Source organism: Halichoeres trimaculatus, unplaced genomic scaffold (genome assembly GCF_033239565.1).
Source record: "Halichoeres trimaculatus isolate MK-OKI-2021-1 unplaced genomic scaffold, fHalTri1.1 fHalTri1_scaffold_16, whole genome shotgun sequence".
Classification (NCBI taxonomy): domain Eukaryota; kingdom Metazoa; phylum Chordata; class Actinopteri; order Labriformes; family Labridae; genus Halichoeres; species Halichoeres trimaculatus.
The window spans coordinates 27,580,151-27,598,902 of record NW_027437194.1 but is presented as its reverse complement, the minus strand read 5'-3'; the positions used below and the strand labels follow the sequence as shown (position 1 = coordinate 27,598,902).

The 18,752-nt window shown below is 44.2% G+C and overlaps 1 protein-coding gene across 1 annotated transcript; it reads left to right on the top strand.

Moving 5' to 3' along the window:
* The first annotated feature begins 2,427 nt into the window (after positions 1-2,427).
* On the top strand, positions 2,428-18,067 carry LOC141805848 (AP-4 complex accessory subunit RUSC2). The gene is made up of 9 exons (XM_074691050.1): positions 2,428-3,729; positions 6,583-6,865; positions 6,982-7,977; positions 10,577-10,653; positions 10,775-10,949; positions 11,135-11,240; positions 11,330-11,376; positions 14,212-14,905; positions 14,988-18,067. The coding sequence occupies exons 1-9, from the start codon at positions 2,479-2,481 to the stop codon at positions 15,091-15,093; spliced, it is 3,735 nt and encodes a 1,244-aa protein (XP_074547151.1). The 5' UTR covers positions 2,428-2,478; the 3' UTR covers positions 15,094-18,067.
* The last annotated feature ends 685 nt before the right edge of the window (positions 18,068-18,752 follow it).

Sequence of the window (18,752 nt, the reverse complement as noted above, 5' to 3'; positions counted from 1 at the left end):
CAAAATGTAAATTTGTGCAATTTTCCATCTGGTCTTAAAACTTTAATCAGGTGAATTTTTCAGCCACATATCAAGTGGGCCCATTGCTTTGCTCAGGGGCACCTCGGCAGTGTGGGACACACAGTTCCAGCTACCAGTCCTGTTTTGATACTTTGATCGCACCAGGACTCCAAAGCCAAGTCCACAGGCTGAGCTGATGTAGAGAGAGGACAGTGGTGGGATCTGAGGCCTTCATTCAACCCTTTGAAAACACAAAGTCGAGATGGACTGAAGTTTGCCTCTGTGTGAAATAAGAGTGCTGAGCCCCAAACATGAAGGAATCAAACCGATGATTAACATCAGTGAGTAAATAAGAGGTTTTTCGTGCTGGTTTGAGTTGTTAGTTATCAGTTGTTGGTCTGTCTCTGAGCAGCCCGTTCAGTGGAAGTCTTAATAACATCTTAAAAAAAACAGGAATTGACTTCTCTGCCAGCCTGTAAGGCATTGAATCCACATGTAATATCCATAAAAAGCCTGTCGGAAATGTAATCCGCCCTCATTATGCCTCCCTGTTTTAACACTGATTAACACCATTAATGAGACATCAGAGCGCTACAAGGCTTTCACTCCCTGTGAGCATCTCTTTGTTTACTCTGCTTCCCTGAAAAGGAAGTCGTGTGTTGTGATGCGTCGTGATAAAGAGGATTAAGTCTTTATGTTTATCTGACAGATGTTGTTTAGGTTGTTTACCCAGAATCCCCAGAGAGGCATGAAGCAATCTGACCTCCATGAACCCATGACTGATTGACACAGAGCTCATAACACCGTCTGACAGCAGGCGGAGCTGCATGGAGAGTATTGTTTTTCTGGGTAGACAACAGGAAGAGGTGCAGGGTTTAATCTTAGGGATATAAATAATTACTGATGATTTAAACAGTTTTATCTCCGTCTCTATGTTTACTCCATAGCTGCTGGTTGATATTCCCTAATGTCAGAATTTTAGTTTCAAGCTTTCTGTTTTTAGAATCAGGAGAAATCCCTGTGAGTACGCCTTGGTGTGTGAAAATTAAGTGAACTGATGTGAAAGTGTATTTACTTTTAGCCGTGCCGGCAGAGCATCTCTGCAGTGCAGCTGCCCTAGTTACAGAGCAGCGGAGTGACTGCGGATGGACCTGACAGAGAGAGACAGAGAAAGAGAAGAGGGGTTTGTTCATGGTCGGCTGAATTATGGGGGTGGGGGGGGAGACACCAGAGCAGGACTCTGACCAGTGGTGTGAGACGAGGTAACAGACTCTGCCAGCTGAAGTGTCTTGTGTTTTCATTTTTCTCCACTCTGCTGGGACGCTTTAATCCAGAATTAAAGATGCATCTAATTCCACTAAAATCTGTAATTAGGTCTCTAAGGCTTTAAGATTGTCATTAAATTACAGCTCCGAGGGCAGAAAGGCATGAAAAGCTAACATTCCAACCAACAGAGAGCAACAAAAAAGCTTCATGTGTACACAATAACAACAGAGAGTGAGCAGAGTGCATTAAAGGGATAGTTCGGTTTTTTTGTCCAGTGTCCGCGGATGTTTCCTCTGTATTCCTTTCCGTCGCCATCTGTAGCAGCTCTGTGTGCTCCGGTTCATACAAGTATCCTTTTGGCTCCAAAGTGAATGGAACTTCACTTTGCTGTCATAGTCACTCATTTTGAATTTCCTACGCTGCCTCACAATCCTTAGAGTACAAACAAAAGAATTACGATACTTGATCAAACTTACACGAGGCTACAACCGGCGCCCGAAGCATAGCTTGTTTACATTCCCTACAGCTGGAAGGAGGAGGGGGGACAGAGCGCACTAACGCTGCGCGGAAGGACACACGACCAGTTAGTTCGGTCCGGATAAATGTTTATATTTCTGAAGACTTAATGCACTTAAAAATATTTTATGTATCGTACTCTTAAACTGTGGTATTACTTTTTGATTTTAGTTCTTGTAGGCAGAGAAAATAGCCTTTGAATTTGGTACCGTCTCTCCCTGTTAGCGTCTATTTCCTCGTCACCATCGATTAAAGTTTGTGTCTAACTGAGGGAGAGGAGACAACTTTCTACTGTATCTAATGTCCTTAGTGGTCACATAGAGCTCATACAACCCCACTTCAAAAAAACTGAACTATCCCTTTAACATGCAGTGTTTAAACACTCTTCATGCTCCATCTGTGCAGAATAATCAATTTTTTACACTGAAATTAAAACTAATATGGTCTGTAACTGCAGCTGTGCTCAAAGGCAGAGGTTCCTCAACTTTTCAGCTGCCAACCTTCAAAACAGAAAGCAACCTCTTGGGGAAAAATCATGAAAAATCAGCCCCAGCCGATCAGGGCACGGTGTGACCTGGAAAATGATTTAAAAGTGTTTTTAAGCCAGAACAGCTCTGATTCTTTCCATTCTTTTCTTTTAGGATTTGATTTCAGCGACATGGAGACGGTGTCCATGGTCCACCCTCATCCAGCATCATGATTGGAACCTCCAGTCTCTCCGGGGACACCCTCATCGCCTGCCACTTCCCCGTGGTTCAGCTCCCAACGTGGCGACTTCCTGTCCAAGCCCTGTGCAGCTCCTCTAAGAGGCCTGGCCGGCTGTGTGCGGCGGGCCTCACTCGAGCCGTGTCCCTCCCTGAACAGGACTCCCTGAACAGAGAGCACACCTTCACCGGGGGCCGGAAACACTTCTCCAGCAGCTACAGCAGCCTGAACGAGGAGCGGGCGGAGGAGGAGGGAGGCAGCGACAGCAGCGGGAGGTACGACTCCACTTCCTCACCAGAGGAGATCACTTCCCTCCTGAAGAAGGAGAGCTCTGGAGGGAAAGGAAGTCTGAGGCTGCACAACTCTTTCCTCCCAAACTCAGAGCTGGACGAGGAGGACGAGGATGAAGATAGTGATGGAGGGAATCTGCACAGATATCACGAAGACTCCTCGTTTATGTTGCAAGGGAATTCAAACTGGCCTCCAACCAATGGGAGCAGACATTACAGGCTGGACTCAGAGAGTGAATGGGGCAATGAAGGGACTATGCTGGAGTGTTTTCACGTTGGCAGATCAGGAAACGTGTCATATGGAGAGCAGGACTCAGACAGGATGAAGGACAACATGTCTTGTTGCCAACAGAAATGTTCCCCAGAGCTCTTCACCAACGGCCACACGGACTATGTCAGTGACTCTTCCTGTAACAGCTCTGATGGTGTCCTGGTGAACTTCTGCACCATCTACAACCGCAGCAACAACCCCGCCACGCCTCATGACCTCAGCAGCCCAGCACTCCACCCCTCCGAGTCCTCTGAGGGATCCGTGTTCCTCAACCTTCAACCTGTTCCCAAGACTCCGGCTGAGGAGCTCCAGCAGGATGACACCGCCGTGATTTCTCCCCAAAAAGAAACCTTCGAGACCAGTCCCTGGTCTCCTCAGGGGATGGACTCTAACTGTAACCTTTACACCCTGGAGCCCCTGCCCCCGGGTCTCTCCTCCCTGGAAGTGTCGGACCTTACAGCCTGTCTGCAGAGCCAGGGCACTCTGACCATGGGGACCAACCAGAAGTACTACAAGCTTGTGACCTGTGACCTGTCGTCCCAGTCTCCCAGCCCGGCCTGGTCCAGTCTCACCAGCTGCCCTGAGGGTCAGAACTCTCAGAGCAGAAGTAGCCCGGGTCCTCCCTCTGAGACGCTTGGTGTTGATCATAAAAAAGAGGAACAGCATGAGGAAAACAAGAAGGTAATTCTGGGAAAAGGCAGCTCTCCTCTCAAAATACAGGTTTGGTAAAAAATATCACTGAGAAATATATATATATATATATATATATATATATATATATATATATATATATATATATATATATATATGTGTGTGTGTTTTAATAATGATGCCAACTAAAGGAGATTTGGTGTAATTGAAACAAAAATGAAAAGATTGGTTTCATTTTTATCTTAAACCGTTCAAAATGTCTAAATTTTTCTTAAATCTAATTTCAAGCTGAAAGAGCTTCATTTTTTTTCTTAGCTCATTAAATTTTCAGAAATACATTTTAGATAAAGGCAACAGACGCCAAGAGGATACAGAGGTAAAAAGAAGACCAAAAATTCCCTTAAATGACAATAAAGCTACCATGAGGAACGTTCGGTTTTGATATTGGCGCCCCCTGTTGACAAAGATGATCTTACAGCTTTGCAGATCCTGTTAAGTCCACATCAGGGTGGTGATATCTCAGGGATTTCTAAACATTTCAGCCTGTGACTCCCCCAAAATAACGGTAATGGAGACCAGCAACCCTCTGCCATGGAAACTTACTAATAAACCAACCCACCAGCTGATACTTAGTTTAGTCATAGGCACTTAATTTAGCCGAATGATTTCAATTCAGACTAACCATGTTCGCATATTGCTTCCACAAGTTATCTGCCTTCACTGATACTGGTGTTATCCTGGTTTAGTCACCTTGGGGTCTCCAACAGAGAAATGAGTGAAACTGAATCAAACTTATTCTGTTTCAATGGTTTAGTATAGAATTGTCATGACATTTCTTTTAAATATTAAGTGAAAGTTTTGATTTTGGAAGGGATTTAGCAGCACCCACTACCACTGTTCTGTGACTCCCCAGGGCATCCAGACCCTTACTTTAGGGAACCCCTTTTTTTATTGACTAAAATACTTTTTCTTCTATCCTCAGACAAATGTGCAGTTACGGCTGCTTACATCTGCAGAGTACAGTGTTTAGTCAAGCGACATGTGGGTTTTAACCACCAAAAAACAATGTTTTTACCCAAAGAACTCTAATTGGTGGTGGAAAAGTTTAAAAACACAAGTGTGTCAGTGCTTATAAGAATGGTTAATAGTTTGATAATAAACCCTAGTTTTACTTAAAGCATAAAATTTGTCAGTTAAAATGATTTCAAAATATGTTAACTGATGGTGGATAAAAAAGACATGTTTGATAACAGCCACAGCCATCGCTGTTGTTTCAGTGTAAAGCCCTGACATCTTTGGCTGTAACGTGGTTACTCTTATCTCTAAAACAGTGGTTGCTCTTCAACGTTTTGAATTTAATAGACGTTAACCCCACGATATAGTATAATTTCTGACAACTGAGATTTAAAGGGGACATATCATGCTGACCCCTGATTAAAACTTACATATAATATAATAAATTTGAAAACAAGACCTTTCACCCCCTGAATTTTCAAAAAATGAGATATTGTATTTTTTCTGATATCCTAGAACGAGATTTGATGCCTCTGAAAATAGGTTATTGCCAGTTGGCCGTGAGATTTCAAACGTCGTGACGACACGAGGATCCTTTCTTTTTATTGGAGTAATCTGATAAAGCAGCTCCTCCTCTGTGATGTCAGTTAGTCACACAACCGCCACCGAGGGATTCACCCACCAAGAGCCGACTGACTGAGGGCTGAATGCAGGGGACTCTGCTCTGCTGAGCAGCTCGGCTTTACATGGTGAATTAGCAGTTAAAACACTGTAGTTTTAGCAGATGTCGTAATACTTGTGAGACTGTGATATTTGCATGTTTGTTCTGATGGTAATAACATAGTGAGAAACTGACGGTAGAGGCCATCTTTAGACGACACTTTCAGCATGATGGATAAAACAGACAGAGAAAAGTGAAGGAGCAGGATGGAGCCCTGTTATAGAAATAGTCTATTGGTGAAGTCTGCCTGTATTTCCACGTATAAACTCTACATGTTACAGTACCGGTTTGACTCACCACCCTGAAGCGTCCTGACATGATTTGTGTCCAGGTGGATTTTCTTCCTCCTGAGCTACAGAACTGTCCGGGTCTGACTCGGGGTCCAATACAAAAGGACGTATCCTACACTCTGCCATTTTATTAGTGCTATCAATGCATTAGGGTGAAGTTTTGGCAAACAGCAAACTCACTCGGTTGATGAAGTTGATGAAGTTGTGTGTCAGAAACTCAGTGCCTTTTAGGAAAAGCTTCTAAAAAGGCTTGTTAAAAGTTCCTACTGCGACTCAATGACCAAAGTTAAGTAACTGTACTTGAGTAGCTTTTTTTAGTACTTGTACTTAACTAAGAACTTGTGCTTATGCTGAAATCACAACAAATCCTTCCACAGGTTGGTCCTTCAGGTCAGTAGCTGCTCAGAGAAACAGAGATCTGATAAAGCTGACACCTCTCTCCAACCACAGTCAGCTCAGATGTGAACCTAAACCTGATTCAGATCAGAATGAGCCGTCCTGCAATCCAGACACTTCATAGTGAACTCTTTGTTTAGGTAGCGTCTACAAAGGGACAAATCAAAAAAAAGAGGAAACTCAAATATTCAGGAACTTCAACCTAAATCTGTGTTGTTCTCACATTAAAGCTCTCCTGTTGAGTAGACTTCAACTATCTGCCCAGAAAGAGATGTTGTACTTTGATATTTTGTAGTACTCTTGGCACCCCTGTCACCAAAATGTTAGTCAATGGAGAATGTACAGAATAGGATCTAAGGGGTGATTGAGGTCATAATTAACAATGAAAAATGTACAATGAAAGTTTTTTAGCCTTGTAGTGATCTAAAAACTTAAATAGATTCTTTTCTATTGTTTGATTAGGAGAAAGAGGATCAACAAAAGGAAAAGAGGCTCTCGTCTACTCAAAGCAACGCCTCCCTGTTTACAGCCTATGATCACCAAGAAGCCAGCACCTCCACTAAACAATCCCCGAGCATGAAGAGAAGCTCACACAGCATCCAAACCTTCTCCTACACTCAGTGTTCAACGTGCCCGAGCCCGTGTAGCCCACGTAGCTGTAAATGCCAAGGAACCAGCTCGGCATCCGCACTGCCATCTGTGATTCTGGACCAGGAGCACTGTGATACTGATGCTACTCTGAAGGGTAATGTGCTCCACAAGGGTTTTTTCTGCTTCGTTTCTAGGGAACAATAATGAAACACATTTCTATTTTTAGTGAGAGGACATGTTACAACTTTCCTCTCCTCTCTGTGATCACAGGAGCATGTTCCATGGAAGATACAGTCGTTCGTTACAGCAAAGCCCAGAGACCCACCTCGCTTCCCATCCAGCCCTTTGTTCTGGTCCCTGCAGACAAACCTCAGCCCCAGCACCTGGGCTGTCTCCTGGACCAGTACATAAACCAGAAGACCAACAAGTCCAGTAGCACTCAATCTGGCTTTAAGTTTAAGGGTAAGAGGAGTCAGTGCTTCACGAATCTGCAGCTGTCACCAATGGGCAGCGCTTGCCCCGTCTTCCTGGAGGCTCCGTCCAGTTCTGATACCTGCTCCACCTGCACACCGAGTCCTGAGTGCTTCAGCCGCAGGCACACATGGAGCCAGTCCAGCAGGAGCCAAGTACGCCAAAGTCCATGTGCATCCAAAAACAGCCTGGATCCAAGACACACCAGCCCAAAACCAGACCAGGTGCAGGATAAAACAAGTCCACACTCAGGCACCACTCAGGGCGACACAGTTCTTAAAGTGACCCCGACCTTAAATCAGCCCAGCCTCGCCAAGGTCCCCACCTACCAGGACCTTATCAACCTCACCTCGGAGCAGAGCCATGAAAACATGAAGGCCAAAAGTCCCAATCCGTGTCACACCTCTTACCATCCAGTGTTCACAAACACACCGCCCACTTTACCCCTGATCGCAGACGCCCGCCACCCAAACCTGCAGGGGTCCCAAACTCCTCCCACATTCATGAAACCAGAGAAGAAGGCAGAGCCTGTGGCTGACTCCGGCTTTTTTCACAGCAGTTTCACAGCAGCTCTGTCCTCAGTCGCTCCTTTCTCATCTCTGAGTTCTCTGCTATCGATGGCTGCTTCAGGGCTGCTGCCGCAAGAAAACCCAGACTCCTCCACGCTCAGCGGGAAGCCGAGTCAGAGTCAACACGCCGAGTCTCTGATCATGAGTGATAAGCCGCCGGCAGAGTTTTGCCTCTCGCCTGATACATCTTATGAGTCCATGTCTATCAGCCATCTTCAAAGGAGAGGTGAGGAGGATACAGGGTTTTTCATGCAGGTCGTTTTTCTATCACTTCTATCTGGTATGCAAAATTAAGCTAAGCGAAAGTGCAAGAAACTGTAGTTCTTTCGAGATTCCACTTGAGGCTGGCTGCAGAAAGACCAGAAACCATGTACACACCAAGCCAAAAAAAAAAAGTTAAATCAAATTAAAAAAACATGCAGCCTGTTTCAAAACAAGGATAAGGTCTGAAAACCTTGTTCCTCCATCGACACACACAGTGCTGCAGGTTAATTTGTTTCTATCTTTGGAGTTTGTAATATATTAAGATCACGGGCTCAACCAATCAGAGGCACAGCTCTGCACGTGGTGCAGGGCATCCTCCAGTCCCCCAGGTCTGAGGGATCTCCTGGACGACATCCCCGTGGGCAGACCAGACACAACCCCCAGTGTGGAGGGCCCCATGAGGAAACACTGGAGCTAAAAACTAAAAGATTAAGACAGCCAATAATGATAAAATGTCTAGAAATGAAAGGCTTTAAATAATATAAAAGTAGTAAAATGCACAAGACTTAAATAATATAAATATAAATAAAAATACAATAAAAACCATGAAAGACTTAAGAAAAGTAAAATGAGAGAAAAAGATATTAAAAGAAAACAATTAAAAGCCAAATTAAAAAGGTGAGTCTTAAGCCCCCTTTTGGAAATATGGCCCCATTGACACAAGGCTTCAAAAAGCTGCATTAGGACGCCGTCACACTGGCAAACCGTGACGTGCTTAAGCACGCTTCAGCTCTAAAGCACGTTATGCTTGAGCACGATTCACGTCTCTGCTTTGGCACTTCTCAGAGAGGTGGGCTTCAGCACGGTTTACTTCATGCACGAGCATGAGCACACAGACAGCACGTGTGATCCATGATGTATGATTGCCGCGGGTGCATCTCTCGACAATCATTTTAAACGAAGCCCGGTGTTAGAGGGCTGTGTCAGGCCAAAACGACTAAACATGAGTCAAAAAGTCTCTAAAGTTGTAGTGGTGCTCTCTGTGTCTCATTGTGTTGACTCTGATGAGATCATCCTTCATGTAAACAGATGCTTTACGATGACGGGGGCGGGCCGTGTGTGTTTGCAATACCTGCTAAAGTCTGGCACGGCACGGTTTGGATGACCAGTATGACCACACCCTTAGAAACAGACGTGAGGGTGACGATGTCAGTATTATCGTAATGACCTCAATATATAACATGTTTTTTTGTATTAAATAATATAAGGAAGTCGGCCCTCTTATAATCAGAGCCCAACCATTGGCACAGTCTTTTTCTGAATACTGGTCTTAAAAAGGGGGGGGGGTTGTTTTATAATCGGAGTTGTCGTATTTTCGGGTTATTATGGAATTGATAGTCTATGGTGTTGCTGCAGTTCTTCAAAAGTCGATTTAACAGCCAAAATACACCTTATACTCTGGGGTAGGGATAGGTGGGGGGAGCATGGCTCACTTGACTGACAGGTGGGCACCCTTTAGCTGTCTGCAAAGATACTATAGCCCCGCCTCTTTACCTCATCCTGGCTGCGGAAGGTTAGTTCAGCTGAAGGTTAGTTCAGCATTTCCAGTATGACTTTGTTGGATGATGAGTTTCAAAACTCTGTATCAGTAACAGACAGGTGACGTCACAAACACTACATCCAATCACAGTCACTGGTCTGATCCATACATTTTTAAAAGTATCTTATTTAACTTTAAGCTTGACCCAGTGACTGGATGTTTCTTTTTTTTATGCTTTTATGTTTTTCACAGTTGTGAATGGCACCTGCCCTTACCCTCAGTGTAGTTCACGACCTGCACCTCAGCAGTTTATTCTTAAGCAGCTACAGAAATGAAGGGAACATGCCTGTCTGACTGTCGAACCAGAGATGAGCCGTGTAGAGCAGCAGAATAAACTCGGCGTGCTGCAGCAGTGTCTTCAATACCCTGAAGGGGCTTCCTCTCAAACATGACCTATTTTTATCTCTCCCTGCACACGATTGGCTGAGCCTGGTGCTCTGTAGCCTATGTGTGTGCGACTGCAAGCTCCAACAGAGGAACATGAAGGAGAATGATGCGGAAGAATGAGTGCTAATGATTCAAGTCAGCATTCTGTTTCAGTATCACCATAGTGTCTGTATTTACTCGTATAAATGTGAACCATTTGGTTAATTGAAGAGTGCGCCTGCTGGTGCAGAGGTTAGAAGTCAGTGTGGTGCTGCACTGCAGGCAGCTTCAGCGTGCATTAAGAATTTACTGTGACATTTGCAGAGGCGAGCTGGTATGAGATGGAGGAGGGAAAAAGGGGGCATAGGAAGTCTGTGAGGATCAGCGCTAAAATGGAAACGAGCTCTATCATCTTTATTTCACGTCACATTTGCATTTCTGTTCCATGGTAATGAACCTTCAAAGAGCGCTTTTATAATGTGGAGCATTGACCCAGATGGAGAGGTAAAAACCCCAAAAAGGAGTCGTTACTGTTTTTCACAGTGCCTTACTGAACTAAAACAAGTAAAAATCTGCTTGTACAGAAACACTTAGGCTAGCATTCCTGTAACAGAGCGTGTTTCTCACCTCTCTCTTCCTGCCTTTGTGTCTGCAGGTTTGCTGAGAGCTGTGAGCCGAGCCGTGGATCTGATCATGGCTCATTTTGGCAGCAGCAGAGACCCTGAAGAAAAGGTATGAACTGTTAACACCAAGCAGCTTGAAAGATGTGTCACTGTAGAAAGATGCCAGTTCATGACTAAAATCTTGGGAGCAGAATCAGCAGCTTCTGTTTGTCTTATTTGTCTGGCCTCAGATGCGTCTAGGTAACAGCTCTCGCAGTCCCACAATCGCAGGCCTGGTCCTGGAACACTTGTGTCCAACAATCCAGAACATTCTGGAGGATGGACTCAGGGATCACAAACTGGATGTGATCATCGGGCAGCGCCGTAACCACTCATGGGGTGTGGTGGAGGTCTCCACAAGGATAGGTAGATAATGGAGCTATCATGACTCACAGAATCAAATCAAATCAAACTTTATTTATATAGCTCTTTTCATTCATATTAAAATGCAACTCAAAGTGCTTTACAAGATAAAACATAATGGAACATTAAACAATCTGCAGAGCGTGGCTCAGAGGAGTTTGTTGACATCTTCTTTCTCTGTGTCAAAGGTCCGTCCACCAGGGTCCTTCACAGCCTGGTCTCCAAGATCCGGCAGTGTCCCCAGCTGAGCAGCCACTGCATGAGACTGAGAGCGTTCATCATGGGGCTGTTGAAGTGAGGACAGCAGCAACCTCTGAACACATCATAAATTCTTCATGAGAGTGAAAAATCTGCACATTTAACGTTGTTCTGCTCCTTTTCAGCCTGAGAGCTTTGGAGTTCTGGCTCAGTCACCTTCAGAGTCAAAAAGGTGAGGGCATACTCTGTAACCGTCTACAACTTCAGTCCACATACCTCAACAACAGTGTTGATACAATTACCCTGAAAATTACTGTTTACTCCTTTTAGAATCAAGCTGGTTACTTACTATTAGTTACTCTATTAGCAGCTGCCGACAACACCTGCACCTACATGATTTGACAAAATTGTGTGTTTGTGATGAAAATGATTAATAGTAATGAGTCTACTGTCAAGAGAACACCAAGAAAACAAAAGAGGAGGACCCAATCCTAAATTAAAAAAAAAAAAAAAAAAACTCAACTCAGATTCAAAATCTCACAACAAAGAAACCAGAAGAACAGGGAGCACGAGACATGACACAGGACTATATAGACAGGGGAATGATCAACCCAGGTGTGAAACAAGACACAGGTGAAACACATGAGGAGCAATCGACAAGGAGGGAAACACAAGGAGAACCAAACCAAACACAGGGAAACTCCAGACAGAGACTAAATACCTAAAAGACTAAAGATAACCACAAAAAGACATGCACGTGACAAGAACCAAATCAAAACCACAAGGGAAACAAACCAAGGACAAAAACAGGAAACACAAAAGGGCAGCACAAAAGGCATAGTTCAGGAGGCCGACCCGGGGCCAGGCCACATGAGAGAAAATGTTCAGGAGGCTGGCTCAGTGGCGGGCCACACAAAAGGGAATGTTCAGGTGGCTGGCCAGATTGCAGGCCACACAAGGGAGAACTTTCAGGAGAACAGCCTGTTAGCAGAACCACAGGAGGGAGAACTTTCAGGAAGCTGGCCTGTTAGTGGACCGAATAAGGAAGCTGGTGTCAGCCTGGGAGCTGAGCAAGGTGCTGGTGTCAACCTGGAAGTGAAGCGCTGTGCTGGTGTCAGCCTGGAACCCAGGCGAGGCGCTGGTGTTGGCATGGGGATGGCCAAGCGAGGCGCTGGTGTTGGCCTGAGGACAGCTGAGCAAGGTGCTGGTGTTGACCTGTGAGCCGAACAAGGTGCTGGTGTCGGCCTGGAAGCCAGGCGAGGCGCTGGTGTCGGCCTTGATGCCAGGTGAGGCGCTGGTGTCGGCCTTGAAGCCAGGCGAGGCGCTGATGTTGGCCTGGGGTGGCCAAGAAAGGCGCTGGTGTTGGCCTGGGGACAACCAAGCAAGGTGCTGGTGTCGACCTGGGAGCCAAGCAAGGTGCTGGTGTCAGCCTGGAAGCCTGGCAAGGCGCTTGTGTCGGCCTGGAAGCCAGGCGAGGCGCTGGTGTCAGTCTGGGGATGGCCGTGAAAGGCGCTGGTGTTGGCCTGGGGACAGCTGAGCAAGGTGCTGGTGTTGACCTGTGAGCCGAGCGAGGTGCTGGTGTTGACCTGTGAGCCGAGCGAGGTGCTGGTGTTGGCCTGGAAGTGGAGCGAGCCACTGGTGGTGGCCTAGGGACGGCAGAGCGAAGCGCCGGTGTCGGCCTTGGAGCAGAGCGAGGCGCTGGTGTCGGCCTGGAAGCCGAGCGAGGTGCCCAAGAAAACCTAGAAATACACGAACCAAAAAACCCAAACCACATCTACATGTTTTGTTTTAAAGGAATATTGGGGATTTTTGGTAGTTGTGAACATTACATTGTGTACATTACAATTTAAAACAAAAATGTTTATTTTAGACATTTTCAATTTCACAATAAGACTAAAGAAAGCTTTTACAGTACTATTTTGGTACACTACAGCACTGTTCACTTACATTTAAATTAAAAAAAAAAAAAAAGAATTTTACAAGTGTAGTTTGTTTTTATTAGTTTCATTTTTTGTTAAAGCTGTAGTCTGTTGATCATGTATTTGTAATACAATAAGCAAAAATAAATGCTATTAGAGAGTCAGCTCACATAATCCTCAGTACCCTGCTCGGGGCACCCTAGTCTAAAAAGTCTGGACACGCCCCTGCTTGCCACGGGGTGCCTTGTTGAAGCTTATGTTACTCTGCCCCTCAACGGATAGATTTGTGCTTAACATAGGGTTCAGAATAGAGGGAGTTACAGTAAAAGCCAGAACTCACTTTTACCTTAGGTAAAAGTCAAACAACTTCTCAAGCGTTAATGGCCGCAGTGCGCTGATCTCTCTTTGATTGATTCCTTAAAGTTTCAGTCAAAGATCTTAAGCAAACTGCCAGCACAGGGTGAACAACCAACCTTAGTGCTGTCATCTTTAGCTGACAAACTCAACAGTGACTGTGTTTCCAGCCAAAAGAACGCTCATCTCTCTCGCCTTCCATTGTTGTTTACGTTTGTGTAGCTGGCACGAGATGTCCTCGTGTTGAACGTGACTGTGGAACACGGGACTCCTGTCACTCCCTGAGACGGAGAAAATGAAAATTGTTGCGCACAGCGTCTTGGATACGTAGCTTTAATCTGATTACTGGTTTGTAAAAAGGAACGTGTTATATTACTCGTTACTGAAAAATGTGCTCAAATCACTGCTCAGCAATGATTGAAAGGGCTGTTTTAACCCTTATAAACTGTATGCTCAAGTTTGAGGCACCAATTTGATTTTTGACAGCAGTAAAGTACCCTTAACATGATTCTTTTAGTCTGATATTAGATGACTTTTCAGACAGTGATCCTAAAAACACAAAAATGAAAAATACTTTGGTATAAAAAATAGAAATAAAAATACCCCCCCCCCTCCAAAAAAAAAGAAAAAAAAAAAGGAAAATAAAAGGAAAATAAAAAAACTGAATAAAAAACATTTTAAAAATGCCTACTCAGTAAGTGTTCCTAGGTTTGCTGAAGTCCCTCAGAGCCACTGTTTGCATTTACAGACACTCGCTAAAAACACCTCAGTAAATCTTTTCCGTGTCTCGACAGATGTGGTGACAACGTACTACCACTCTTGGGGCTTCCTGTCCATGTCCCTGGGTCGGTGTCAGCCCATGTTCGATGAGCTGCTGCTCCTGCTCCAGCCTCTCTCTGTGTTACCCTTTGACCTCAACCTGCTCCTGGAGCCTCGACTGCTGCGCAACAGACAGCTGTGTCTGGACCAGCAGGGCGTCCCTCCACCCCAGCCCTGCTCTGCTCTCCTGGTGACCAGCTGGCCGCTGCTGCAGGCGGACAGACAGGCAGCGGACAGACAGGCAGCGGACAGACAGGCAGAGAGCAGCCGCAGCGTTCATCAGACCATCTCACACAAGACAGACCCACATCAACAGCAGTATTCTCAGAGCGTGAGCTCCTTTAAACACGACACAGGACCAACTCAAACCAGCAGGAGTCCAGTCTTAGCTCCTATTCCAGAGTGGTGGCCCAAAGAGTCGGATCTACTGGACAGTGGAGCTGAAGGAGGGGACTGTAGCCAGAATAATGCAGACGACTGGTCTCAGATCAGTATGGACAGCAGGCAGGAAGAAAGGAGGGGAGACAGTGAAACTCCAAATGCATCAGCTTCTGTCCAGACTGAGAGTCCCTGTCAGGGTGGACTGCGCTGGGCCAAACTGTTTGGAGCGGCTGACACTTCCAACCAGATGGGATCTGTTTACCAGAGTCAGGTTGGAACACAAACCAGGTGAGGAGCACTGAAAGATCTGCTCTTTAAACGCTGAATACTCAAACTCTCCATCTAAAACCTCTTCATCTGCACTTTACAGGTACAAGCGGCCGTCACAGTGGCTGAGTTTGGACCGGTCTCAGCTGGGACACCTGGCTCAGTCCATCAGGTCCCTGAGGCTGGGAGGAGCTCAGTCAGACTCCTGAAAACAAACCTTCTGTTTGTGGCTGTAATGAAAAAGTCTTAACTGCATGAAAATACAAACACACACTGCTGTACTGACCAGAAAGCACAAGAAAAACAAGCTCACAGCTCTGCGGATGGCCCTGATTCATCAAGCTGCGCACTCCAACAGCTGAATGCAAAACCATGATGAAGTTTTAGCCTCCTCAGGCTTCACTTTGTCATTTGACACATTTTTATGGGTTTCTTTCTTTATTTAAAAAGAGAAAGTACCTGAGAGGCTGAGGAGTGAGGCTGACAAACAGCAAAGGCAAAAAAATTCCAGCCTCTGTGCACGGGTCACACGCTCTGATGGGTGACAGACGTCAGCATCTTGGTGTGTTCAAGTTACACAATCACATCGAATTGTCAGGGAGAGCAACAGATGTAGCATTTTCTCTGCTGACTGTCATCTTAGGATCAAAACCATCAGATAAATCTCTGCAGATCTTTGTGTTATTATTTATATATATATATTATTTCTATGTTTATAAAAAATGAGAGGTGGTATATAATGACTGAAGAATTATGTGAATTGAAGTTAGACAGAGTGAACATGACTCTAACTTAGGGGTGTAGAGGCACCAAACTGTGTCGGTGCAAATTCAAAACAAACCCTCAGGTAGTCATACTGTCAGAAAGTCTTAACCCTTAAACCCGGCTTTCAGCGGGCTCACATGACATCCTGAGTCCTAAACACTGATACATGGCGTCCTGAGTGTGCATTTGTACGCAGATGTTTGTATGTGTCATCGTCCTGAATGAGCACCAGAGGAGCAGCCAGTAATATCAAGAACAGAGTAAAACTAGAGAAGCAATCAGAGAGCAGACCTCCACCAAACAAACTGTGATTGTCACCAACACTATTTTCCTACTTTAATGTTATACTCCCTTTCAGCAGACTGTCTGCTACAATTTGGTGTTAGTTGCAGGTTTGTATGATAATTTGTTTCATGACAGTGATGAAAATTATGATGACCCAGTACATATTTCATATTCTGGATCTTAGTATCCAGAATATTGCCAGGATCGTACTTTTACATCTGTCAGAAAGTATCGTGATCTTGTCTTGTATTGTTTTGCAAATCAATCCGACCATTTATCTTGGAGTTATATACACATATAGTGAAAACGGCCCTATCTCACAATGATAAAGAATCCTTTAAATGAGTCCTGGATCCAGACGGTGATCTGGATCACCTCCAAAATTTAATCACTTCTTCCTTATCCTATTTTGAACATTTCCTGAAAATTTCATCAAGATCTGTTTATTATTTTCGAGTTATGTTATTCACAGACAAACAGACAAACTCTCCCAAAAAACACAACTTCTTTGGCAAAGGTTAAAATCAGCACCCTGCAAGCTCACAACCTGAATCCTTTTTTTTCTTTTTATATATAATTTCTTCAATAATAATAATGTTAATGTTTCATTTAAAATGTAAAAAAGCTGCAATTTCAACAGTGTTTAAAAATATTTAACTCCCTCATCAAAGGAAATGGTTTATAATTCATTTGTATTATTTTATCTTTATTTGTTGTAGTGACCCAACTCTCCAGAGTTGTGTACCTAACCTAAATAATTGTTTACCTATAGACTCCCACTCCAGGACTCTGTGTTATTGTTAAATATCACATTTAATAAATTTTTTTTCCATTTTTAGATTTTTAGATGAGGTAAATCAGACTGAGACAAGAAAATCCAGGTTAAACTCTCTGTTCTCATTCAGCTCTCCTTTGAGTTTTGTCGTTGACACGCCTTTGAGAGACTTTCTAATAACACCTGTTCGGATTTAAGTGACTTTAAAGCTATTATGTGATTATGGGTCTATTTTATTCTATCTCTAAATTAGACTTTTATTAATGGAAAAAACACAACAACACTTACTCACATGTCAGTTCTCACAGTGGTAACAGGCCCACATCGTAGCCGGGTTTGTACCTCTGCTGCAGACGACTCCCTGAGTGTTTGACTCCTGTTTGAAAAGAGTTTGTCATGGTTTTATTGTTCTTTTGTGCTGAAACTTTAAAGCTGTGAGATGAAGCGTCATGATTTCATGTTAGTTATCATTTCCTTCCTTTAACACTGAGCTGTTTTCAGGCTTGATGAATTAGGGCCGAGCTCCCTTCTTTGTAACTTGCACTCTGGAATAACCGAACGTAAGGTGCTTTTGTTACCTGTTCCTCTCCTTTGTATCTCCTGTTGATGAAGTGTGACCTGCCATTTGACTGTTCATGTTAGAAAACCTTTCATATCTCATGAATATCTGCATAGCCGTACCTTTCATGTTCATGAAAAGAAAAAAGAAGCAATACTTATTTAATAGTGCCAAATATTCTGCACACCAGCCTTGTGAATGTTAGTGACTTTTTCTTTATTGTAACTTCCGCATGAGTTTTCCTGTGGATGCATGACTCAACAAAAAACAACACAGTAGTACTTCCTTAATCTGTGACTTCCAGTGAGTGTTTTTTATAGAGGTAGGGTTCAGTTTTGTAATCTTCTTGCTCTGAAACTTTAAAGTGTTGTTGAACTCAGTAGGATGTCTTCCAGTGAGGTGTTTTGCAGTTGCACAAATCTAAGCCCTCTGGTGGCTGTTTCAGGTATTACAGTGTGTGTCAGGTATATTTTGATAGTGGTGTTTAGAAGAGAAGAGGGGAAAGAAACAAAATTTGATCTCTGAATTTGTTGAGCAGAGGTTTTGTAATGTGAAGTCTGTGAAATGATCCCTTCAGCGTCTTTTTCTCAGTCTCTGAATCCTTCCTCTGATGTCCGCTGACAATCAAAGTCTGTTAATAAAGACTTTCTACATTTATCTGACGTCTTCTTGTGCCTGCAGTGTAGGTGTAACTGCTCGATTTGTTTCCTGATGTGTTTCAGACTCATGTTGCATCTTGCTGTCAACATTGTATTTTTGTTTACATGACTCATCCCAAGGAATCCTCCTGATCCCGCTCTTTTCCACTGCATCCTTGGAAAGCTGACCAAAGGTTTGTCTATACTTGCAGTGGTGGCTGCTGGTCAGTCAAGGAGGGGAAGCTCTTTTTTTTTTTTTTTACAGCCTACATCATAAATCTACTTATTTATTCAAACGTAAATTCTACCCTCTGTTCCTTTACAAGAAAATGATCTGAGACCCTGTCGTACCAACCAGGTGTTTTTTCCAGGGATTTTACCAGTATTCTCTCAATGGCCAGCAGAGCTAGAGTGCTTAAACGGCCTTGCCTATTGTGTTGCGGGTGTAAGATTTGAGCCGCTTTAAACAGGAGAAGTTCCTCTCTACACCTGCAGGCTGTAAGTGTGAGTGACAGGGGGAGAAGCTCCACAGCTGTAGCTGTAGCTGCTTATTGATGAAAAGAGAGAGAATCTTTAAACCCAACACGTCGTTTTTAAGAAAAGTAAACTCGCTGGGGATCGATAAAGCCTCCAGATCAGTCCAAAACAACTGAATGTACAAGTCAGAAGATGCTCTAGTGGAGGGTTATACTTCAAGATCGCTGACTGGCTCATTTCAATGAAGCTTAGCGGAAGTTCAGTCAGAAAGACTATCTTCCTGGCATGCCCTTTTCTGTCTCTGTCTTTAACCGCTTCCTCATAACTCCACCTCTCATCTCCTTTTTCTCCCAATCACAGTCAGTCACC